Raw genomic sequence first — 27117 nt, forward strand, 5'->3', positions numbered from 1 at the left:
TTCTCTAGGGAGCACCTGACAAGAAAACAAGTTGGAAAGGATAAAAAATTCGGGATACCGGAAGCCGGACACTTCGGGTATAAAGGTTTTGTATTCATCTTCTTCTTTTTCTTCTTCAGTCTTTGTTCCATTCACAAGCGGGGTCGGCTTGTCGTGATCGGTTTCACCATTTGGCTCTGTCATATGCCTGATCTAGATGCAATCTCGAGTCTTTTAAATCCCCATCTAATGTATCAAGCCACCGCTGTTTTGTCCGACCGTTTGGTAATTTACCATCGACTTTAATGGCAAGTGAATTCTCGTTAGTGCGAAATACGTGACCATACTATCGAAGACGGCTCTCTTACAGTTTTTCCACGATCGGTGCAACTCCATATCAATCGCGAATATCCTCATTTCGGATGTAATCAAAACGTGTCACGCCAGTAGTCTAACGCAACATCTTCGTCTCCATTACCGCAAGACGTCGTTTTTTGTCTTTTATAGTCGGCCAACACTCAGAACCATAGAGAGCGACAGGACGGAAGACATTACGGTAAATTTAAAATTCAATTTTATTCAGATTCAATCTGAGACCGTGTTGCATGAGGTGATCATTGCATTTCTGGACAATCATCATTTTTCATTTTTGCTGTGGTGGAAGGGAGTTCCTTGATGAAAACCAACATAGGCACGAAACGATTTTGATACACACGCCACACTTCGCACGAGTTCTTCTGGCACTAAGTGCTGTCGTAGAACATACCAGATGAGTTCGTGTAACACACGATCAAACACTTTCTCTAGATCCAGAAATGCAATGTAAAGAAGACGATGCTTCTCACGGTGGTTTCTCCATGAGTAATCGTGCAGCGTGTATTGCGTCAGTAATTCCGTGGTTTTTGACAAATCCGGCTTGATTCACGGTTATTTCAATGATTTCGCGAATACGGTTGTCAAGGATTTTTCGTGTGGATAGATTCTGAGAACGAGAGCTGTTTCACTTTTTGAAGCACACATCTTGATCCCTATCAGAAATAAGCTTCCTCGGAATAATACTGGATGCAAGCTTTTCACAGAATGTCTTTCAGTGTCGCCTGCTGACCTGGCACTTTTTTGCTACCGATATTTTGCTATGTCTGTTATTAAACAAAGAAACTACCAGAAAAGAATATTCGCCAAGTTGAGATAATTTGTTACCTGCCTTAAATGTCACTTCAAATTGTTCCCTTATGAGACAATGTAATACTTTAGACATTTTTATTATCTATAATTATCCAAATGTAAGCTGTAAGCAAAACTACGTTAAATAATGGAAAAAAAAAACACAGAAGGAAAAAATATATTCAACTGCATCGTGAACACGACCCTGATGCTGAAATAATCTCTAGCTTTCACTAGCCCTCCATCCATCTCCATTATGACCAGGACACATCCACACATAGTCCAGTAAACTTTCCGATTAAATTATTTAGTTTTAGAGCCAAGATTAACGTTGACACTGATTTAGTTACCGTCAGACAATTAATCAACGTCAATTTAAAAACTTGGAAGCGCTGAGAGAAACGGTGCTGGGTAACTAATTGTTCGGGTCGAGAAGGGTCGTTTGTCGAAGACTCTCAATAAATACAGTATTTGTCCCCCCTGGGCTATTTGTTCTACTGCGCTGGACAAATATTTAAAGTAAAAATGCATTCGATACTGATAAGAGTAATCCAGACCAGCTCCTAGAAATCATCTTATCAGTGTTACAGCAGGCGTAGTTAAGATTAATGCACATAGCACTGTCAGTCGTGAGTAGGACATATTTATTTATTTGCTTTTTGTTTTTGATGATGATGTGGTGGGTCTGATAATCTTCGGTCTAATTCGTTGGCTAGTTTATGGCTTTTCAATATTTACACGGCAGTCTTTTCGGAGTTTCACTGGATTTCCTGTGTTTGAATGTTGATAGTTACTCACTGCAATCAATAAGGGATGGCGACATTCTGATGAGAGTGATAAGAAAGTGAAAGTACAATGACCTTATGAGCGGTGAGTAGCTACCTTTTATTTGGTGAGTTGCTTTTTTTCGAAATTAAGGTATGGTGTATTAGGAACCTCGTCTTCGTATTGAATTTATTTTATCAACTTTCAACGTAATATCTCACTGAATCAATACAAGATAATGCCTTGTGTTAGTCGGAGGTTCCCACGCCAATTCAATACATTGGCTTCCGAACAATCCTAGTTAAAATGCCAGCTGCTAATGTCACATAAAAAGGTTTAGATATTACGGAAGATTTTTAATGCTAAAAATATGAGCGCATATCGCTATTGCAAAAATGTACACTCCGCTAAATGGTCCTCCTTTTTAACCACGTTCGCAAAGCTCTAAACAAAGGATTAGTGATTTCCAGATGTTTTTAAAAAAGGCAAGGTCGCCCTGTTTTATATTTGAAAACATGATGATTATAGCAAACAGGAAAAACCAAAGCCCAAAGCAACCTAATTCATGTGAGCTCTCGTTTTTCACCGACAACAAAACTAAAGTGCGCTGTTTGATAAAGTTTCCTATAGTTTAATGCCAAGCTCATTTTTCTCTCCCTCAGGCGATATAAAAGCTAAAAGCAAACCGAAGCCAGGTCAGAGGAAACATTACCAACCACTTATTTTGCCTTGTGCTCTCTTGCCAGTAGGTATTTGTAAACATGCTATGTAAATTTTTGGGATTAATCACACAAAGACACGGCAGCCGGGATGTTTTCAGTCTACATCACCTCAAACTTCAGCAGCCACCGTACCATACACCTTTGAATTTTATTGCAGATAATGGTTGGCTCCATATAAATTTTCCCTAAATGAAAAGTTTCTAAAATCCGGCTATAACCTGAATGAATTTTGCTTATCTGTGCATGCTTGGATTGCACTCAGTGGTCGAGATCTTATATTTGCATTTTCGGGTAAAATTTTCCACACGAGATGTAAGCTTACCACGGAAAAGTAGTCGATCCTTGCATCGAGGTTTACTGCAACCCGAAACAGCCAGAGTGCGGTTGCTTATTTTCTCAGAAGAACGGTCCACCTCAATTGCATTTACTACCCTTTGCCTAGCATTGGAAGGGACAGATGCATGTATGCCCTTTGAAAATAATTTCGCTAATGGTTAAGACCGTATAAACCAGGTTTTCCAGTATTTAGTGAGGGAAAACTATGCACTTGAGCGAGATTGATTATGCTTGGTTTTCTTTATTCAAAAGCTCGAATTTTAACTGCAATTTTTCATTTAGTTCATTTATTGAAACAATTGAGTAGCTTATCAGAAGACTTGTGCACCTTACATGGTAGTATTAGGTTGTTGCAAATGAAATGTCGGATTTTTCAATAAAGTGAAGTTAGTTATGATTTTAATGTTTAAAACTGCCGCAAGGTGACTCTGGTGGTATGGGATAATTGAGTATAAATAGTCGTTCGTTCGATCAAGGAGTCATTTCAGTTTGAATCGTCATTGAAGTTCTAAGTAAAACTCAAAGAAAAAAGCATGGAAGGGAGTCAAAAACGTCTACCTTTTCTATATGAATTTAAACTTGGTCACAACGCAGCGGAGGCAACCAGAAACATTTGCAGAGCATTTGGAGCTGACGCAGCAAACGAATGAACGACACAGCGGTGGTTCGAAAAATTGCGATCAGGCGACATGACCCTCCAAAGTGAGCCTCGTGGACACCCAGGACCATCGATCGACAACGACGAGTTGCGTTTGATAGTGAAATCTGATCCCCGATCATCAACTCGTAACATTGCAGAGAAAATAGGCGTACACTATTCGACAGTATCTCGGCACTTACAACAGCTTGGAAAGGTGAAGAAGCTTGATAAGTGGGTTCCGCATGAACTCAACGAGCAAAACATGGCGCTGCGAATGGAAATATCCAGTTCTCTACTCAACCGCAACAGGAACAATCCCTTTTTGCGCAGAATAGTGACATGCGATGAAAAGTGGATATTGTACGACAACCGTCGCAGATCAGCGCAATGGCTAGATGCCGATCAGCCTCCACAACACATGCCAAAACCGAGCCTTCACCCGAAGAAGGTAATGGTAACTGTTTGGTGGTCTGCATCTGGAATTATTCATTATTCGTTTTTGGAGCGTGGTGAAACAATTAATGCAGAGAAATATTGTGCCCAACTTGATGAAATGCACGAGAAATTACGTGTTCAGCGGCCTAGATTGGTCAACAGAGATGGAGTGATACTGCTCCATGATAACGCCCGACCTCATGTTTCCAGAATGACGGTCCAAAAATTAAATGAATTACGATATGAGACTCTTCCTCATCCACCATTATCACCCGACCTCTCGCCAACCGACTACCACTTTTTTAAGCATTTGGATCACTTTTTGGCGGGGAAACAATTCAATAAATGCCCTTGTATCTCGTTGGGAGAAGTGCATTGAACCTGCTGGTTCTTATTTTGACTAATAAAATTAATTTTCATAAAAGTTATAGTTTTTTGAAATTTTACTCAAATATCCGACATTTCATTTGCAACAACCTAATATCATACAAAGCCGAACAAATTTTCCGAAGAAGCGGATGTAGTACAGACAGAGTTTCTTATTGGTTAGGGTAGTCAGGGGTGCTAAGTCCACATCCACTTGATGTTGGACCGGACCAAATGGAGTTTCCTCCCGGCTCAAATTATGGGGTGACATCTCAAGTTTGTAGTCTCACTAGAAAGACTTCACTACTGATAGAATTGAGACAAGATCTTTCATCAAGCGCCCCGTTATGGCGACATAATCTCCATGCTATAGACTAGAAGGTCCGCTCAAGTCTGCATCTTTAGGAAAGGGATGAGTGTATGAGTGGAGCAGGGAATTCTCTGGAGAAGGACAAAAAAAGAAAACAAGCCAGCAAGGAGTGGAGAAAAAGCAGTGAAGGTGCATCAGTAACGATTAAGACGAGATTCTCTTCTGCGGTAGCGTGTGTGCAGCAAAGGCTGAAGGAATGTCCGAACAGCTATTCGGGGAGCCATCAAAAAGCTACCAATTCATTAGGAAAAATGTGTTTCCAAAGCGGGAGATTAAGTGGAAAAATACCCATGTTTTGTAAGTCTTTGAAATAAAGGAAAAGTTAGTAAAAAAACTTTTTCACATAAAACTTTGCTCATCTACACTAAGCAAAGAACTTTCTTAAGTTCTACCCCGAAGTTGATAAAATTTATTTAAAGGAAAGGCAGAGATACATATACAGCTGACCGAGTGAAAGCTTCCTTCAAAGTGACGTATCCTCACGACATCGATGCTATCATCCAATTTTCCTTTTGGCTACAGCGAGTCTTCATCAAGCCTCGTCAGAAGACTAAGCTTCGTGAAAATTTCAGGCCCGCCCGCCTACCTCGCCGAACTTACAGCTAATAACTACAACAAAATAACTGCTGAAAACTTTACACTTTTTTATCAAAATGTGATGGGTCGGCGGACCAAGATGTCAGATTTCAAAATGCATTTCTGAAACCCGATTATCCGGATAAACCCGGATAATAGTATTTTAGATTCCGAGCTCCTCGAAGGTTTTTCGTTTTGACAGACTGCGTTTCGCTTGGCGAGACAACCTGCGGAGGTGCCCTAATAGCTGCTAAGCCCCCTCTCCGTGCCGAAATCGTCTTTTCCTCCTCCCCTATACGACGATTTCTTCGACAGATTATCAGAGGTCCTAATCGTTTTGTTTCTCCCACTTCCTTTCATCCTCTTTGGTGGCTTTAATCCACCCATGCTCTCCTGGTCCATCACTCTTCTCCTTCCCTAATAACTCCACCCAACCATCCGTTCCTTTATCCATTTCCATGTACACCTGTGCCACCTTCCAGTTTAACCCTTCTAGAAGTCACTTAGATCGCACTCTTGACCTTGTCCTCTCTAACCTTCCAGTGCGTTGCCTTTCCCAATCCCCTTAAGCCCCGTCTTACGTTGCCCCTGACACCCATCATCCTGCTCTCGAGTTCGATGCTCAGATATCCCAACTCTACTATCCTGTCGTGTACAAGCCTACCAAGTTAAACTTTCGTAAGGCGAACTTCAAAGGGCTGATCTCATCCCTGTCACTCAACTGGGTTCCCCTTCTCTCTTCATTTACGTGTTACCACGCACTCAACACCTTCTATAGCATTCCGTCTGATTAAGATCATATTCCCTGTTACGTCCCCTACTCTCCTAAGTGTTTACGTTTTTACCCTGTCTGGTTCACCACTGAAGTCTACATATAACCAATGCTGACGTATTTTTTTTTTCTCAAGATTCTGCGTTGTTCGATCAAATTCTTAATAAGTAAGTCCAAAAACGAATATTTGATCAGTATTGAAGACTCACTAAAGCACGGAGACCTCAAACCTTTCTGGTCCCACATTCGCAAGTCCTGCTGTCCGGCAAAGCCAGATCAAGCGCAAGGTGCTTGATTAACAGCCTGGACTCTACCACATGTTGTCCTGCAAACTTTAGAATGTCTTTCAACTTGCAACTACTCACTAACCCTCACCGGTGATACCAATCATTTTTTGATCGGCCATAATTGCATTATCGCCAGCATAGCCAATATGGTTAGCCCGTTGCGGGAGTTTGATGCGTAGTACATCCTCATATATCACATTCCAGCACCGATTCTTGAGGCATTCGGTCGGTTACCAAATATTCAACTCGTCCTACGTGGGAATCATAGAGGAGCTTTCTTTTCACGAAATTGTCCCTGATAATTAACGAAATACACGTGGGCACATTCACCTAGCCTAGAGATCATACAACATACTACCATTGTGATAAGGTGAAAGCGTTCCTCACACCGAGGGTGACGCTAGCACAATATTTTTTTATGTTATGTTAGCTTATATTCTTCTGACTTTAGCTTCCAATTTCAACTGGACGAGTGACGGTGGAGGAGGTCACATGCAGAAAGCCTACAGGTTGCTTTGATTCTTCCACACAGGATGCAAGGGTGATGGACGCCTATAACGTGTTATGAGCTGAAGCACTGTTTCGAGCGATATTTACTGCTATCCAGTATTCGAATTTCCATACACTCCCAGTGCACGCTACATAACATCAGTCATGTTGCCATGAATTGGAGTGAGGCTGCACCCAAGGTCCATACTAAGATTTTGATAGTTGCTTCATCTTGGACTGAGAGCTGACGTATAGAGACAACGCCTGTACGTTTCGGCCAGTCTTATTCGTCTCCTGCCTAAGTTAGTGCAGCAAAGTACGAAAACGGTTTGGATGAATTATGAGTCTTTTGTATTTGGCTATATATTTTAGGACTAATGAGTCGATCTACAGTAGACAGGATCTGATATTATGGCTCGTGACTGAACGACATCGAAAAGCCGTCAAACAACATGACATTTGTGAGTAGCTTTAGCGATTCTTTGCTGACCGCGATTTTTTTAGACATGCTTCAAAAGAAACGTTAATTTCGGTGGTCTAGAAAGCTATCCTGACTTTTGATGTTCTGAAAGCAAATATTTCTTTGGCTCCGGTCTAAGGCAGTTCCGATTTCTTAGTCAATATGGCGCAGAAACGATTCTGATACAAAGGACAGAAGAGCGAGATAAAATTCCCATAGCGTATAGTTGAAGAAACTTACTTAGGTTCATAGAAAGTACACTGTCGTTGAAAATGAAAAGTAAAACCTAAGGTGCATTGCAGTTGCGGTTATGTAAGAATAAAATGACGTGCAAAAGACGTCAATCAGCCTGACTTCTAATAATAAGCACGTTTATCAAGTTCTTCTTCTTCAGCCTTTGTCCCGTTCAGAAGCAGGGTCGAATCATCTTCATTGGTCTCGCCTTTTTGCTTAGTCAAATGCCTGTTCTGGATATCATCCCATCGTTGTTTCGGCCGCTCTTTCGGAATAGTTTATTGAATAGGCAGATGGTTTACAGAATGGCCGCTATAATATATGGTGTAGCGGCTCTTCTCCAGGAAACCGGTTCCTGCCCATCGCATCTCCCGCAACGCTATTATATCAGCCTTATATTAGGACAAGGTATATTCAAGGTCTGTTCCTTGAGAAAATGCGCAAATCGTTAATCCGTTGTCGTTGCCCTCCGTTCATTAAATTCTCTGGCTCCTCAGCTAACACCCCCAACTATCTTGTGATTCGTTCTGGGGCTACTTTTCCTCAGTCTATGTTCCCCCTCCCTCCTCCGCATCCTCCCTGCTAGTGGATGTAGCCTCCCCCGCATTGCCTACCATTCTCCTTCTCACCCCTCTCCTTTTCAAGCACCTCATTGGCAAATGGCCAATGTCGGCCCTGGCTACGATGGCGTTCCAAACCTCATTTTGCTCAAATTTGGTAAGTTCGACAAAAGCCTCGAAGAAAATCATTTTCCTGGCTTGTCGAAAGAAGCTCTATTCATTCCCATTTACAAAAGTGACGATCGTACGCTTGCCGAGAATTACCGTCTCTTTTCACTACTCTCGCAGCAAGAAGTACATACCATTTACACTGATTTCACTAAAGGTTTCGACACTGTAAATCACAAGATATTTCTATCCAAACTCTCGTCTCTAAGCGTTACCATACCATTTGTTTTATGGCTTGCCTCTGACCTTTCCAACCGATCCTGCCGCGACTCCTTCGATGGCTGCACTTCCCGCTAATTCTCCCCCTCCTCTGGCGTCACACAGGGATCTTTTCTGAGCCCTTTATTATCTTTATTTTTTATCAACGACCTTCCCCTTCCTTACTTGTCTCTGTTTGGTCTATGCCGACGACTTACGCTGTTTTCCGCTATACCGTCGTCTATGGACTGTGTTCCCTTCAATCTAACCTAGACACTCTGGTGTAACAAAGTGTCATTCTATGTGCTACTCGCTTAAATCCTCACCCACTTCCTTCCCCTACTCTCTTAACGGACATTCCTTATCATGCTTAAATGCTCAAGACCTAGGAGTCACTTTTGACAACAAGCTCCGCTTTGACACCCATTGCCGCGAAGTCAACAATCAAGCAGCAAAATTGTCAGGCTTTATACTTCGCTCCTCCATCCAACCCTCCATAGTTCTCTTCAACTCCCTCGTGAGGAATACCCTCGAGTACTGCTCGGTGATCTGATCACCTTCCCGTAACTGTCTTGCCCTTGAAAATGTGCAACGTAAATTCACTCCTTCCCTCTTCTTTAAGAAAAGCTGGATTACCTTTGCGCTTCCGCTTTCTGAACCCCCTTACAACAGCGTAGATCCTATCCTGATTTAAGCACATTTCTTAAACCTACCTCGGGCCTGATGGACTGCTCCGCCACTACCATCACGTACCACGACATCACCTGCCGCCCTGCGTCTTATATACACACGTAACGCAAACATTTTCAACGTGCCCTTCACAGAGCTCGAAGTCTACTTCCATTCCCCGAATCTTAGGCTTTGTTGAAATTACAATGCACAAGAGCTTGGTCCTTTTAATTTCTCTATTTTAAGTAGTTTTAAGCGTAGGATAAGATTATTGCTTTCTCCCCCTCCTGAGGACAATAAGTAATTGCACATAATTGACAACAAACAGAGTAATTGTTGTCGATTAAATAAATAAATAAATAGTTTAATATGTAACTTCTGATTCAGAGAACGAGTTAAATAGAAACGACCATTCTTCTTCTTCTTAAAGAGAATTTCAGTCGAATATTGTAGATTTTTAACCTCCCGTCTTCAGTAGTTCTTAGTTTATCATAGACGCAACATATTAATCTCATTTGGGTTTTGCTCTTTTAAGGTTTTGTATGAAACATAGAAGAGTAAGTGCTCAAAATGTATGCCCCGAAAAGTGTTACAACTTTTGCTCTCCGGAACTATCCAAAAGAAAATTAGGAAGAATAACTCACGGTTTCAGCCAGGGCAGAGGCAACTCATCAGAGGCAGCCTCACCTCTGCCGTGGGCAGAGCGTAACCGAAAGTGACAACAAATAGAAATCGCTCCTTTTTATATAATCACAAACAAGACAAGGGCGCACATTAACATATATCCAAGTTAAAACTTTAAGCCTAAGCCAGGAGGGCCAATCGTATGCTGCTGAATATTATTAATAATAAGTACATAAACAAACTCCATGTTTCAAGTATGCAAAGTTTTCGGATCTTTTATGTAAAAATATTTGATTATGAGATGATTCCATTTATACATATTTCGAAGTGCATATGCGTTGAATAAATACGATATCCAATTCGACGACATTTTATCACTCAAGTAGAAACAATCTGACGAGAAAGGTACAACTTTGATCTACTATAACTTTGTTGTTAATAGCAGGATTTACACCAAACTTTCCAGAATGGTGGCCCATACCAAAAGCTATATTACTGAAATTTTATGGATTTACGATGAATTCAACGGGAGCTCGCAGTAAATTGACAAAATAAAAATCACTAATTTGGTTCTTTCATGAGGAAATATTTGATCTGGCTTTCAATGAAACAAAAGATTTTCATGTAAAAAGTACCAAAACCTGCTCCCCACTTAATCCTGATGGTTCCTGCTAAGGAATAAGGAATAATCTGACCAGGTCATAACGTAGATTATTTTCGAAGAACAAAAAACAAGTTGCAACGGGGAAAATACCAAGCCATTATTCGCATTTAAGGAGATAGCATCTGTCCAGAAAAGTTTGCAAGGTTGCTTGCCAACTTCCTGTCGCGGTCATATTTCAAAACAGATACTCAATTACCCAATTTAGCAGAACGAGATCCCTGCATAGCGCAAAGTCAGTCGCGTGGCGCGCCTGTATAGTTTGCTCTTAGGAATCCTCCAATTCCACTCCAGCTCTACTAAGCTCACTATCATATTCTCTACGTAATAATCATAAAAGATAAAAGAAATGAAATGAAAACAAAACTGGTATCCGTACACAATGGGATAAATGTATTCACTGCTTTCATTCGAAGTTGCTAAGACAATAATAGCCAACGAAACCAGTCTCCAAGAAAAAGGAAGTGGCCTAGTCAACGAAGACTCTTCTATCGGATAGACACACAAGGAAACGAAGGCAGAAGGAAATAGATACTTTGTTAGGGAATCAAATTACATGATGAGACCATCAGCATCATCATCATCATTCCGACAAGGCGCTCTCCAAATCTACAGTCGAAGAGAAGCTCATGCCAATTTTCATTTCGGATTCCGGATTATGTGCGGGAGGAGTGTGTGTGATGGTAGCGTTCGGATCAAAAGCTGTTCCGTAATAGGGTATACACCACTTCGTCTCACTGCGACCTTCAAACATCCATCTGAAATGCCGGGCCGAGCTTAATGCGGCAGATCCACCCGCATCCGCCCTTCCCGCTCCCTGACCTTCTTACATTTTCATTCATTCAGTCATTCACTCACTTCGGTCACTTTTCCATGAAAAACATTTCATTTACGGAAAATTTTATTCGGAAGCAACCAAAAATCTCCAGAAGATTTTCTTTGTGGCGCGTAGTTGATTAGGTGAAGGTTTGATGTTATTTCTATTTCTATTCGTTTTTTTGCCTCGTAAGAATTGAGAGGGCTCATTATGTGGGGGTTCTTGCTGAAACGCGTGACGTGGGACGTCGAACAGAATGAAATTGGAATGTATGAAGATGATTTCCATGGTTCCCGAGAGTAGAGGTGATTCCTTTGAATATTATCACTCAAGAGAGAGGTTCTTTCTGTTATTCAGTTCGCTATGATTCCTTCGAGGAATTGTGTAAGAGGTAACCCCACCTGGTTAACTAGCGGCATTCTGAAATCGATAACAATATATCGTTCTTGTGCAGCAGTAACTGGAAATTCAATATTTTTGTGAGGTCCTTAAGGAAATTGTTATTATCGAGCAGATAATGGAAGCTTCAAATTTTGAACGACGGAGCTTTGTATGGCATTCCAGTTGTTTTAGTTGGAATTCGCATCTCATCTATTGGCTGCTTGCGTGTGCATTTTGGATGTACGAAATATCTCGTGTTACCGGGATATCAACTTCATCTGGGTTCCGCATCTTAAAAACTGATTTTTAGAAAAGGAAATTTCGGCAAATTGTTTGTTACTGTTTGACTAATGAAGAGAAAAAAGCTTCTTCACATAGGAACATTATTGCAACACAGATTCAACATGCATTCCTTCCGAGAATTATCGCTATTGGTGAAACGTAGGTTAAAAGTTTTGAACCAGCGTTGAACTTGCCGATTGACAATGCACAATTAAAGCTGAAACAATTCAACGTATCAGGAATTTGAAGCGGAACATTACAAGACTCCACAATGCGTTCATCATACGGACTCAGTTATATCACCCGCGAAGAACTCATCCACAAAGCTACCAGTACCTCCGCAAGCATCAGAAAGATATTACTCATTCGGCAAGTATACCAAAGCCCTCTATGATTTCACTTCCCGCTGTATCCTTTGCGTCGCCTTTTACATGAACATTACCACGTTGAAAAGGGGAAACACCAGCAATGAAAGGTCTACTACAATATCGGCATAGAAGGCATATTAAAAATTTGTTGTTGCCAACATGTCTCCAACATGGTTGGCCACTGCTCTATTAGGAAACATTCGTTACAGCTACTCAGGATGTTGCACTCTTTAACCAAAAACTCCAGCCCACAATTTCTAAATCACTCTTCAATGGATAAATCAAGTTGACAATTGTGGAACTGTGAAGAGACTATCCATGTTTAACAGCTATCATAGCTCCACCTCCCATATTCCACACCAGAAATCAAATATATTGTAAATCACAAGAAATTTTGGGCAACGACCAAGTCTACGAAAAAACATGAAAAGAGCGGACCAAGGCAATTTTAAAGAAATAGAATGGATATATAGGGGGAAAAAGGATCATCTATAAAAAGTACAACTATATTTCGATAAATACGGCTAGGCTTTATTTAACCGAAAAGCATATTTACTTGAGCTCAGAGCCTCGAAAAACATCCTATATTTGGCTAGGTGAGGATCCAATAGTGAGGGACCTCGAAGGCAGCGTTCCTTTTATTCTCGCGCTGTTAACGTTTGGAGAGAACCGGACGACAGGTCGCCCATCAACTGCTGACCCCGCTGATTCGAATATTTCGCACATGTTAGGCATCTGTTCAGCTCGGTTTGAATCCTCTGGGAATCCAATACCGCATCCTAATGTAATTGTGTGTGTGTGGAAACGCTACCATGCAAGGTATTGCATGTATGATGTTTAGAAAGGTGACATGATGATCTCTCGGTAAGAGAATCGGATGTTTATAGTCGTTGGATATGTCCACATTCCACAGCCTGCCCCCAACCCTGAACAAGCCTTGATGACAAGTTCTAACGGGACATGTAGGCCACGACCACGAAAGTTCCCTCTTTATCCACGCCAATGCGATTGTGGAGTCGGACCAGCGGTCCACAGCAGACTCATCTAGCCGTAACGTTGACCTCACCAGATGCATCAGATCGGCGAACAGCAAACCACCATTGATTTCTAGTTTCGACAAAGTTACCTTTGCTTTCAGCGGCATCAGCTTAGGCTTGGTGCGGAGTCCACACAGTAACACGGAAACTCACAGTAATGAACCTTGAAATAATGGATCCATCGGAGAATTCGGATAGATTCCAAGAGCTCTACCTCAAAACGTTCCCATTGTGTGAAAATCTCGTCCGAGAAAATTTCATCTCAACCAATTCCTGACTGTCAAATTTTCTGCATTAAAATTTTGGCGGAAAATCACTGCAATGTTTGATAGCAACTTCAGCTGTCAGCTTCCTTTATGGATCAAATTTGTTAATTTTGAAGCAAAAGTCGTCCTTCGTAGGGGTCCATATCAGACCAAGGGCGGGAATCGTGAAATCCTGTATGAACTCATTCAACCCCACTTCCCTGGATTCCTCAGGAATATCGCTTAAAAGGCTGGGATCATTTAATGCTCACTTGCATCCACCGGATCTTCATATGTCCGACATTTGTCTGATGAAAATTATCGCTTCCTGTCTAGCGCCTGCGCCACTAACCAATTACCGACATAAAAATCCATCCTTAATATCTTTGCCGCAAGTGCAAGCGCTTCCTAATCATCGGCAAGCTGCAACAATGTTCTGATGGGCAGGAAAGTAACGGGGGCTTTTCCAAGGGAAATGATTGTGAGTACATACTCCTGGATCGGCATATGCTTCGATGGCCTATATAGCACACGTTGAAAATCCTGATGGCAAGGTTGCATCCTAGCCATCCAGAACATCTTTTCAATATCAGATAAGATCACGAATTCATGCTTTCTCCATCGAAGCAAAATTCGCGCAAAGCCATCTTGAAGTGTTAATCCGGTATACAGCTTATCGTTGAGGCTGACCCCGGTTGTTAATATTGTCGAACTTTCGTGGTTGAGCTCTCCATCTTGATAACCGGATGGTGAGGTAGATAATGCACGACTCAATCTTCCCCAGTGAATGGTACCACTTGTCGCATGTGGCCCAGATCAATACATGCCTGTAATGCCTTCTGATAAGAATGCCGAGGATCCGGATCTCGATCAAGGCGCCTTTGCAGCTGCTTGAAGCAAACCTTCTTTCTGGAATGTCCCAGAGGAGCGATTGCATGGTCGTCCTTAAACGGTAGCGTTATAGCATATCTACCGTCTGCTTCGCGGACTAATGAACTCTGGTAACTGACTTCACATTTGTCCTTTGAGGGCACGCCCACGATCGTATAGTCAGTATCGGAGAAACGTTGGAGCTCCTTTTGGAAATCTGCAGTGGAGATGTTAGATATAAATTTGTTGATTCTCGTTTTGCGAAGCGGCACCTTTCCGGGCAAGATTCAGCCTGGCCTCGTTTCCTGAGTTAACAACGCTCTGCCCTTCCTCAAATCTCTTCGAACACCTCTGCTCCTAAGATTAGGTCGATTCCTAATTTAACATTGAAGTCCGCCAACTGCTAGAAGTCAACTCGGTTTATGAAAGTAAAGTCGTCAATGAGTCCATCACGTAGGCCTCCACGAGTAGATTGAAACTGGATTGGAAAATCGGTGAATGGTTTACGAATACAATCTCGCGTTTTGCTGTTGCATTTCCAGATGTCGGCATGTGTTAGGCAATTTCAGCACAACTTCTCCTGTTTCGCAAACCGATACCTTTCCTCGATCGTAAGCTTCTTGAAAGCATCGTAGGCAAAAAGCAAATGTTCACATTTGCAGTGGGAGCAGGTTTTGTTGGTAGGTTTTGGCAAAGCAACAAACGATTTGCGCTTAGCAAGCTGAGAGTTTGGAGGTTGCGTTGTTTGCTACCACTAGTTGGTGCCTCTTTAAAAGAAATGTGGACAGTCTGTCCACCGTCTGAAAATCCTTTGTATCCTTCATAGGTTCTTCGAATATGCGTAGGGTCTTGCTGTCCAACTACCACATAACGATGCGGGTCACTATGGGACTCCATCTTGAGTTGCGAACTCCAACCTACGTAATCGAGGGAGACAATTGCAGATTGGAGTGTACATTAACATCACACCAATCGCGGACCTGTAATCCAACCTTTTAATGTCGATGATTGCATCTATATTTTCAACTGTGGCTTGTCGGATGTTGGCAAACCGTTCCTTCAGAATAGTTAATGCCGCCGCGTAATTTGCAGTACTCAACTGAAGGTGGGATACCGCTTCCTTCACGGTCGCTTGTAAGTATCCTAACAGATACTGCAATTTCTGAATGTTTCCCAAGGACCGATTTTTATGTATCACGACCTTGAGCAAATCGAAGAACTAGCTCCATTCCATACTCTGGCCAGTAAAAGTGGGAATCTGAATCGGCTGTAATTTCGGTAATTCTTAGCAGACTAGCATTGCACCGCCATTTGCGCCTTGAGGTGCAACTTCTTTTTTCAAAATACCTGCAGCAAAGAATTGTGCCTGATCAACTTCCTCATAGTCCTGAATTTCGTCTTCATCTCCTTACGGATGTCGAAGTATGACTTGTCTGCTGGTAGAGTCGGCACTAGGTTGTCGTGAGTTGAGAAATAGTTCGCGATAGGCTCCTTGGGCTTTTCAAGCTTCCTAACCAGGTAGTTTGGAGTCTTACGGACTACTCCGTCCTTCTCCTGATTGATCGAGAAAGTTTCAATGTCCTTGACCATCTGCGTTTGCCGTTTTAACGTTATCCTGGAGGCTGGAGTTCAACGGAGAATGTTTAACAAGAAGGATATTAGAATTTAACACACAAACTATCCAAGGTAGAGTGGATAGCGAATGGTTTTCACAGCAATGAGATGTCAATAATTTGATGGTACGAAAACTCTCCAGTATTGAATTTTTGGAGAGCTCCTAGTTCGACAAGTTCACGTAGTTTTCCCAGAAATGGTTACTCAATTTTAATAATCTGCAAAAGTAAAAAGCTAAAGCGCTGAACTCTGTTCAAGTGAAAACGTTTTTCTTGTACGCCCTAAACCGTTCACCAGTTTTCCATGCTATTTACTTTCTCAAGCCACCCCCGGCAATACTTTGTCCTGCACCCCAAAAGTAATTCTACACATATCCCCGCATCACTTTCACTTTGCAGGCAAGAATCAAAAATAACAGTTAAGGCAACCATCTAAGTTTTCAGCATCATTTCATTTGGGACTGCTAAACTGCAAACATATATTCTTCTGGCTTGGAGAGTTCCGAAGCAGAGAAAAATCTAACAAAAAACACATACACATGACATAAAAATAGCAAAGAAATCCACTTAGCAGTGGGATACCAGCACGTAGGGGGCTGACGAAGTAAACGAGAGTTAAAGGAGATGAACTTTGATAGAAGACCGCGTCACATCTTGTGGCTCTAGTTCTATTGCTCTTATGGCCATGTGAGGCAGGATGCTCTCCCCCATATTTCGCTTCAAAGAACTTCCACATATTCCAGTTTTTAGCCGTGAAAATGGCTAAAGTTACAATGGAACAAGTTAAAAAAAACTTTGGCATCAGATATGCGTTGTCTTAAAGTGTTAGGAAATAGTGGAAGTTGCACTAGCTTCAAGGTGTAGGGAACCAATTAAAACTTAATGAGATTGCCCCTCACAATCTGAACACGTCTTAAATAGATTGAGAATTGCAAGTTGAAGATTGCAAATCAAAAATTATTTCCAAAGCCGTAATATCAACGATTTTGCAAACGTTGAAAGACATTCAGGATTCCATATGACACGGTACTCACCCCAGGAGCTATATTCTTATACATCAATATAACACGAGTAGGTATCCAAAAAAGAGCTTCCAAACAATTTATTAGGAAAGTGGTTCGAAGACTAAATGTGACTGTAATCAAAGAAAGAGTTTTTCTCGTCGTTCGCTCAGGATTTGCAATGAAGCAAGATGAAATGTGCTGCCATTCCCTTGTCTTTGTCATATGAGTCTTATCAAAATAAGCAGCGGAGTCGAGAAGTAAAAAGAAACAAGATATATATCATCGACTAAAGCGGCTTCTGTTGGCCACACGACCATCAAAGGACAACCATGTATCGTTTGATGGCTGCTGAAGACGATATGGACACAAAAATATAACTAGATTCCAAGAGACGACCAGCCTATATACAGCTATATGCTCGTACGAGCGACTTCTATATTAATCTATCTACCCTTCCATCATGTTCTGGCGCAAGGACATGAATAGCTTCAGGACATTTTTGTGCTTGTAGTTCATATATAGCAGTTGATATGTGTGTATGTAGCTAGGCAGGCAGGAAATCATGTCTAACTGTCAGGCTATTCTGAGGTTTTCCTGCACAGCTTCGCCGACCAACCTTACGTCCTTCACATCTCGTCGTATATCCCAAGCTTGGAACAGACTGCTGGACGTCAGTCAACTCGTCCGTCTGGCCGCGCGTCACGGCCGACTAACTGGCCGCTTGCTTGAATGATTGAACGACAAAAACCTTCTTAAGTGGAATGAATGCTTGCCGAAAGAGGCTTGCTTGGGAACTAAACCATTCGTTAAACACAACAAAGTTAGAGGACACACAAGAGAAGTTTCTGTTTTATTTGTTGTCTTCCTACTCGACCAACTACTACCACTATTCACTGGCTGCCCTGTAGAAAATGCTTCCTTGCTACTTTCATTCTGTTCAACCAGCGCTTCTGTTAATATCGTTCAGCTTTTTTTCGGGAAGAGTCCTTTTCAGGATTTTGTTACGGTTATGGTTTTATTTACCGATTTATAGCCCTTTTGGCTAGTGCCTTTTCAGCGTTGTGTTGCTCCTCACATGTGCACACATACAACAAGGGGCCCACAGCAGAAATAGGATAAGCAAAACCGATAGAAGGGAGGGAAAGGTTTACTCAATATAAGACTTGTGTCCTTCAAGCATTTATGTTACTGCTTAAAACTTTGTCAGAGGATTACGAGTTGGGCCATCTGAATTGGAAACGAAGAAACTTTGGTAAATTTTATTTACAATTTGTGTTGATTGGAAAGGGAACTTCAAACAGTGACTGAAGCGTTTAGGCTCAAGATATTGGTTGAGATTCTTTTGATTTTATTGAGGTAGGTTTCAATATTGGGAAAGTTCAAGGGAATATATCTTTCGGATAACAATATTTACCGAAACATGTGAGTGATCCGCGTGAGTATTTCGTTGTTAGATATTGATTAGCAGCAGTTACCGCACTTTTCTTCTAAGGGAATTAAGTATACTGTTGAAAAGAGAGAAGACTCTGCTACAATTTTGGAGTAGGTACCAAGTCGATTGGACTCACGTGGAAAAAGCTGTAACTCATTTACTGAAATGTTCCAAAATGGCCATTTTCAAAATTTCAATGCAAAACACAACATTTTCGGAATTTATGTAAATTTATTGAATTTAAAGGCCAACGGGAGACTTTTGATATTAATTTGATTTAGCTAAAAAACAAGTCGGGAAACCGGAAGCTTAACGCTTCAGGTATAAAAGGTTTTGTGTTTCCCTATGTGAGAAGCATAACGTAGTTCTCCATTAGCTTATAACATTGACCCGAGATATTTAAATCGCTTAGTTCTGGGCAGGTTACCACCATTGCCAAGTGCGTACATTTTGACTCCTTACTCACGCACTTTGCAATTTACGCCAAAACTAATATCAGTTTCGGAAAGTACAAATCGAGACCTTTCATTTGATACCCTACACAACTATATCCGGTGAAAAAATTTTTTAATCCCCCCTTTGCATGTATGGGGAGCCCCCCTTTAAACTCCACCTAAATTTATGCCACTCACTGTATGCGTGGGATTTCATAGTTCCCATCTGTCCACCAAATTTCGTTCGGATCGGTTTAGCCGTTTTGGAGAAAAATGCGTGTGACAGACAGACAGACAGACCGACAGACATTCAATCGATTTTAATAAGGTTTTGTTTTACACAAAACCTTAAAAAAAGAATAAAAATCATTGGCGCAACAATCCATTTGGATCGGGGCCTTGAAGTGTGTTAGGGCACTTCATTCAAGATCGTAACGATACACTATAGGATTACCCTACCCTATAGAAGGCGATCTGGTCAGCATTGCGCTCGCCTGAGATTATTACCCTGATTTGACCCAGGGTACTCATTCACAGCTGAAACGACGATACAAATCCCACTGCCACCAGTGAGATTTGAACCGCGACCTTCCGTACGATAGCCCAGTGCTCTAACCACTGAGTTATCCGGAAAAAAAGAATAGTTGGGAAAATAATGGAAACTTCATTAGTTGTTCTCATTAGCGGAATCATAATCCGGACAAAGGAAGAATACTTCAGTTTTTTCAACGCAAGTGGTGTGACCTAATTATTGGTAGCTGTGGTATCGTCTTGAGCTCTCGGCGGTAATTTTGGGTGGCATTTGTTCACAGCAGACGAGGGAAAACTCGTTACTGTCTTCATTTGGTGATTGGCATTTCTTCCTTCACTTTTGTGACTTCATTTTTGTTTTTGCTAGTAATTTACGTTTCCTTGAAGATGCACGTTCTTGGCGCCTGTCTGCGTCAAGTTCTTTCCGAGCTTATGTAAGATTTTCTCACTCTTGTTGTTGTCGAAGAGCGACTTGATATTGCGGAGACGTTATATCGGAAGTAATTTTCGATTTGCCGTTTCAGTTTGATTTTTCTCGCGGTGGTGCTTTTTTGAGAAGACAAGTGTTTGATATGATGGAAGGGTAGCTATTGCCGGATGTTGAAGGGGTTCGGAGTTCAGGTGATCAGGTGTGGAATCAGTTTCATTTCTAGCAACCGATAATCCACAAGAAAGATCAACGATTCGACGCTGTTCTTCCTCGTCAAACTGTCTCTGAATAAAACTGGCCTCTGCGTTCGTTTCAACTAGGTCCTGCGAAGAATAATCCGAACCTTTAAACACTCCAGGGTTAAATGGGCTGATACCAGTGGCTTTGAAGGCATTTGCGATGTTCTTTGAGACCATCAGAGGCGCCTTCACAAGTCGAGAAATGAGCATGTCGAGAGTGCGACCTCATCCACCCATTGTGTTGCTGAACGCATGCGCCTTTCACGGGTCCAAACCTTCCAACATCAACCGGCTATAGTTGATGGCTACAATGCGGTGGGAAGTCGAGCATTTTCACACTATTTTCAACAGCCAAATTAATCGCGTGCACTGAAACGTGAGATGCGTGGTTATCCAATAAAAAAAAGTGTCGGTGTATTTTTCGATGAGTACGTGTATTTTATGAAGTGCTCCATGAATTTTACAAATTCAGCTTGTTGCATCCATCCGCTTCCGTTTGCGTACCTCACGGTTTTTTTCTATGCATACCCAAGATACGCTGGCACCGTCTTCTTTCTCGGGAATAAATAGAAAAGTGGAATCGTATTTCCCACTGCATTGATTGCAAACGCCAATGTAATCATGACACCTCGTTCACCAGAAGTGACATGACCTCGTGGATAAAGTTGTCTTTGCAAAACGCCTCTGCACGACTCATGCTTGTTTGTTCCGGCCTTCTTAACGTTAGTTTTTATGACGTAACATGAACCCGTAATACCACTGCTTTCCAGCCGTTTTTCCCCATCCCCAAGCCGCGGCAACTTACAAACCTTTCCCCTACCTTTACCTCCAACGAAAGACACAATTAATATAAATTGGTAATAGCAATTCTAGGCTATGAATTGACTAATTCTAGAGAGTTTAATAGTCCAGTCATTAAAGCTTAAAATGGGATGCGACCTCCGAAATCTTTCAGCCAAGACCGATTGGCATGACATCTGGGGTAGAAGTAGAAGGTGGCCTAAGAAACTAAAGTTATATAGTGCCGACGTGCGCTTCAAAACTGCACAATCTAGTGTGGGAAAAAAAAATAGGTTATAAAGCAAATGATTAGTTCGCTATAAACAGATTCTGTGCTTTAGACGGTCCTTAAGGGGCAGTCAAAACCGCTTTATACCCCGGACATCTTGATGCCACGTTGAAAGCGAGCTGAAACAATGTGACTAACTTTATTCCAGCTTTGTTACAAAAAGCGTGGAATGCAGCATCCACGAGAAGTGCTCCCGTTGCCTTTTTTTGTATAAACAGCAATAAGAACTAAGCTATGAGCTTCAAGGAGCAGATTGGCAAGGGAGACACCCTTTTACTGTTAGAAATTATTTCAGTGATGGCAATAAGGTTCTTACCTATAATGGGCGTTTAAATAAAATAACAGCAATTCTTCTTTCAATTTTCCACGATTGATGCAACCCCCATATTGATTACGGATATCCTCTTTTCGAGTGTGATCAAGGCGTGTTACGTCATTGTTCCAATGCAACACATTGGTCTCCATTACCACGAGATGTCGTTCATTGACTTTCATAGTCAATCATAACCAAAAAGTACGACAGGGCGGACGACACTCCGATAAATTTTCGATTTGGAGCATTCGTCAATATGTCGATCACAAAGAACACCTGTTGTGAAACACCACTTCACCCAGGTTGCGCAATTTCATAACGAAGTTCACCTTTCGCTGATAGAATTCTTCTTCTTCTTTTTCTTCAGCATTTGTCCCGTTCACAAGCGGGGTCGGCTCGTCGTGATCGGCTTCGCCATTTGGCTCTATCAAATGCCTGATTTGGGTGCAATCTCGAGACTTTCAAACCCTCATCTAGCGTATCAAGTCACCGTTGTTTAGGTCTGCCTTTTGGTCGTTTACCATCAACTTCGATGTTTAGACCAATCTTGGCAAGTGAGTTCTCGTTTGCACGAATTGCGTGACCATACCATCGAAGACGCCTCTCTCACAATTTTTCCACGATCGGTGCAACCCCATAACGATCGCGGATAGCCTCATTTCGGATGTGATCTAAACGTGTGACGCCACTAGTCCAACGTAGCATCTTCGTCTCCATTACCGCAAGACGCCGTTCATTGTCTTTTATAGTCGGCCAACACTCAGAACCATAGAGAGCGACTGGACGGACGACATTGCGGTAAATTTTAGATTTGAGACGTTCGTTGATACGTCGATCACAAAGAACCACCAGTTGTGGAACGCCACTTCATCCAGGTTGCGTTAATGCGTGAAGCAATTTCATAACGCAATTCTCCATTGGCTGATAGCATTGATCCGAGATATTTAAATCGCTCAGTCGTCAAAAAAATCTATTTTATTCAGATTCAAAGAAATTTGGTGGGAACGTTCAGGAGTCTGCTTAAAAAGATATATTAACAGATTTGGTAGCCCTGGATAGGCTAATTCCTATTCTTTTGAGTCTAACTATTTTGGCCGCTAATTCAATATCAGACAATATTTTGTACAATACAGATCGGATTATGCTGTCATCGCCGGGGCACACAGCCGCCGATCTCAACGGATAGTGCTCCTCATAACGCTTGATGTCAGAAATGCCTTCAATTCCGTAAGATGGACAGATATGTTAGGCACACTAGAGAACTCCTTTCACGTGCCAAGCTATCTTTTGCGGATATTGAGGGATTATCTGAAAGACCGCTCCCTGCTCTATGAGACGCTAGAGGGCCAGAAGAGGATGGAAATCACGTCGGGAGTAGCGCAGGGATCCATCCTAGGGCCGGATCTCTGGAATGCTTCCTACGATAGTCTGCTGAGACTCGATATGCCCGAAGAGTCGCGTCTGGTCGGTTATGCAGACGACGTTGCGGCATTTGTTGCCGGACGCACTGTTGAACAGGCGCAAAGCAGACTTGGCATATTGATGCGACGGGTAAGCGGATGGATGACTGCTCGCGGTTTCAACCTTGCGCTGGAAAAAACCGAAGTAGTCATCCTGACCAGAAGGAGAATCCCGACCTTGCGTCCCATATCGATCAGCAAGTTGACTATAGAGTCAAAACCAGCGGTTAAATACCTTGGTTTAATGCTCGACTCGAAGATGAGCTTCTTCGAGCAAATCAAAGCAGCCGCGGAGAGGGCTGCAGCAGGAATCGCGGCCTTGAATCGGCTAATGGCGAATGTCGGCGGCCCTATATCAATTAGGAGACGTATCCTCATGGGAGCAACGCAGTCCGTCCTTCTCTATGGTGCGGAGGTATGGGCTGATGTCCTTGACAAGGAGGTGCATCGTAAACGCCTCGCTCAAGTGCAGAGGTGAGGAGCTTTGCGAGTGGCGTCTGCTTACCGCACCGTCTCCGAACCGGCTGTGATGGTGATTGCGGGAGTGATCCCCGTTGCCCTCCTTGCCAAGGAACGCAAAGCTATCTATCGCCGTAAGGGCGAAAACTTAAGAGAAGTGGTTGCCCGTGAAGAACGTCAACGCACCCTTAGCGAGTGGAAACTTTCTTGGCAAAATGAGCCAAGGGGCAAGTGGACTGCGTGGCTCATCGACAAATTAGACCCATGGTTGAACAGAAAGCACGGTGAGATTGGTTACTTCCTTACCCAACTTCTAAGTGGGCATGGAGATTTTCAGTCTTACCTGCACAGGGTTGGGAAGGCGCGATCTCCTGATTGTGTGTTCTGCAATAGAGTGTCGGATGACGCTGAACACACCTTTTTCTCTTGCGAGAGGTGGGACGGCCTCCGCCAGCAGCTTTATGCAGACACAGGGGAGCTCTCTCCAGACAACATTGTCAGAGAGATGCTGAAGAGCGCTGGCAGCTGGAATCGTATTGCGCATTATGTTCGGGCTCTTCTTACTACGAAGAAGATTGAACTCGACCGGCAGAGGGATCGGACGGTAAGGGGTTCCCTGAACTAACAACTCCCTTCCTCCCCTCCCCACCCGTTGGTGAAAGGAATTCCCTGACTTGAAGGCTCCCAAAGCCGAGAGAGGGGAAGGGCTAGGCCGAAGTAATGTGTCAAACAGTTCCAGGCTAGTTCTCTGATCACAGGGAGGTGTTTAGTTGATAGTCCGCCAGCGTGCTGTTGCGGGAGTCCAACACTCTGTGCATAAACGCATTCACCTACCCTACCCCCCAAAAAAAAAAAGATACTGTCATCTGCCTATTTGAATGCCACGAAAAATTAATGTACCACATCTTTGTACTCCCAGAATTTTACCAAGTATTCACATCTACCACCATTTAAATGAGCAAAATGAGCAAATTATTCTGTTGCACATTCATGTCATTCCAGAGATCACAACGAAGAGCTTCTTGAAATTAGATACCATCCCAAAAATATGCCTCGAATTAAAGGAATCTCATAAAAATTTCCACCGAAAAATTGGAAGAACCTCCACCGGGATCCAGAATGAGCACGTTGAAAACAGAGTAGCGAAGGGGGAACCCACCACCCAAAACACATGCGCCCAGACTAGGTACAGCTAAAAAGATGAGTACGTACCAAGCAAATAAGGAGGCAAATTTTAATGCTAAACAGATGGCAGAGTATTTAGGATAATGTTGTTTTTGAGGCGAGCACAGCGACTTTCCCTTTACTTTTCATAACTGGATAAGCTTTCGTGGCGGAATAAATGTTTATGAAATTAGTTGAAAAACGTTTTAGTAGCAAATATCGTTGCCATTGTTGCTATTATTGTAGCCCAAGTAATTGAAACTTACAGAGACCGCATGTCGCCGACGTTCCTCGACGTCAACACAATGCTGACAAGAAGCATAAAAAACAGAATAGATTGCAGAAAAAAGAAGGATATTGAAAGTTTGGAGGAAGGAAATTAGATGGAATGGAAAAATGGCTTCCGCATACAGAACTGTGACAGGTAGTCTTCCCATTCCTTATTCTCATTTCAGTTGCGTGATTTGATTTTAATCGTAACTTTCGAAACGGGAATAAGTATTACTCTACTAATATTTATTATTCCCTTTGATAAAGTCATGGACTCATCGGAGGAAACGAGTAGTATTTTCGTGAATGAAGTATAGAAAAAAGAAATTTTCGACTCACCGGGATCGCTTCGCACATATCGTAATCCATCAGCAACGCATCCTCTGCTCCACATTTTGTTAGCTCCTGCATGAATGGCGGCCTTGGTGGGGGTGGGATTAGAAATTTCGGTGGTGGACCAGGACCACTACATTCATCACACTGTACGTCGTCGTCCAACATTTCCCACATTAATATTTATTGCGATTCGTGCAAGTAAACTATCTTTACGCAATCAGATTTCAAAGCTGAGGAGTCTCCCCCGTGTCTAACCGAACCCCGCAATTGAATCGAAGCAAAACGATTCGGCGGTTCGAATTCAAACTTTAAAAACATAAAAACCAAAAATGAACGAAAATAATTGAAACAATTTCTTTCTCCCGAGAAAATTCCTCGTTTTAAATAATAAATATCGTATCACCGCGGATATGTTTCTCTGGAACAATTCAGTTTTTTTTGTGATTCACTTGTTCGCAACATTTTCGATGGAATCGATTACAGCATCACACAGAAATGATACATTACGGGGCAGGAGAAGCACTAGGACGTTGATGTGTTTTCTACTCGTTGACCTGAAAATGAGAGACAATGAAATGCATATGAGCTACAATAAATTAGCAACATAATTAAATAAATTGATAAGGCTATCGTTTTAATACAACAATGGAACCAGCGAAACCCTTTCGCAATCACCCCCTTCCATAGGAGGCAACAAAGTGGACGAAAACAAGGGAGCACCATTTACATTTTCAAAGATCACCACAATCGATAATTAAACCTTGTCCACGTAACATATTCATCACTCATAGCAGAAATGCAATATAATATGCAGCGTGTATGTTCCAACCCGTTATGGTGTGCCAATTATGAGCCAATTATTGTGAAATGGTGTTTCGTTGCATCCAGCTGGTCGCAAAATGTTACAGCCCTCGGTGGTGGATAAAGGCTAAAAGATAATCGAATACCTGCAAAGCAATGTATAGCAGTTTGCTCATGGGACCAAACCACCCCAGGAGTAAAAATAAAAGTCTAAAACTGTATCGGGATAAACACTAAGGTTGGTTTAAAATAAAACAAGGATGTACAATTAAAAAGGAGCACCACAGCAATGTAAATAAGGGACAGTCATCCACCTGGCATGTAGTGATTTCGTAACCAGCGCCGTGACCACCATTAAAAATTTATTCATGCGAAAGTGGACTTTGCATAAGCTACCAAGGACTCTGGAAAGCACCACACTCTCGTACTCGTCCTACTCATATCTAGCCATTGACAACGATATTGCAGCTACACATTGGAGACAATTACAACACGTGTGAATGCAAAAACAAAGCGCAGCAAAGCAAGTGTAAACATAAAGTTCGTAGTTTCCATTCAATGCACACTGTTTAAGGACAAAAAAAGTGAATATTGAAATGGCCTGGATTCACCCACCATGCCATAGCAAAAAAATACTGACCCCAGTTAATCACAGATGAATCAACTCAAGTGTCAGACAGCAATGACAGCTATGAATCCCGGACGACCTGTTAGGTACAAGTACAAGTGAAGCTTAATCATCAAACCTCGAAAAATTAAGCCTCCTTTCTTTAAGAGTATCCTGCGCACTTTAAAAACGAGGTAAAATGCTTTTTCTGATTTATGATGGCATCGCATTTAGAACGAATTAGCACTTTTGGTGGTTACTCGCGCCGCCTGCCCTCTTATTTTCATCGATCGCCTGCTGAATGGAGGGAGAATTGAGCACGACCGTCACTAGTCATCATCCCGAAGCCAACAGTACCAAGATTTCTCCTTTTCATCCCGCTTAACTTTAATCGCCGTGGAGTACCTCCAGTCAAATCCCGGAGTCCTCACAGTCAACTTCCGGGGATATTTTATTTTCTTGTTGGTGACTCGCCTATAT

At 42.2% G+C, this 27117-nt stretch overlaps 1 protein-coding gene across 1 annotated transcript in view; it reads right to left on the reverse strand.

Moving 5' to 3' along the window:
- LOC119659741 (putative uncharacterized protein DDB_G0277255) overlaps positions 1 to 27117 on the reverse strand; it is a 249163-nt gene that overhangs the window by 182624 nt on the left and 39422 nt on the right. The window contains exon 2 of the mRNA XM_038068003.1: positions 25233 to 25783. Within this exon, the coding sequence (XP_037923931.1) occupies positions 25233 to 25403 (171 nt within the window). The 5' untranslated portion in view covers positions 25404 to 25783. The remainder of the gene's footprint in view (positions 1 to 25232; positions 25784 to 27117) is intronic.

Source organism: Hermetia illucens, chromosome 6, assembly GCF_905115235.1.
Source record: "Hermetia illucens chromosome 6, iHerIll2.2.curated.20191125, whole genome shotgun sequence".
Classification (NCBI taxonomy): domain Eukaryota; kingdom Metazoa; phylum Arthropoda; class Insecta; order Diptera; family Stratiomyidae; genus Hermetia; species Hermetia illucens.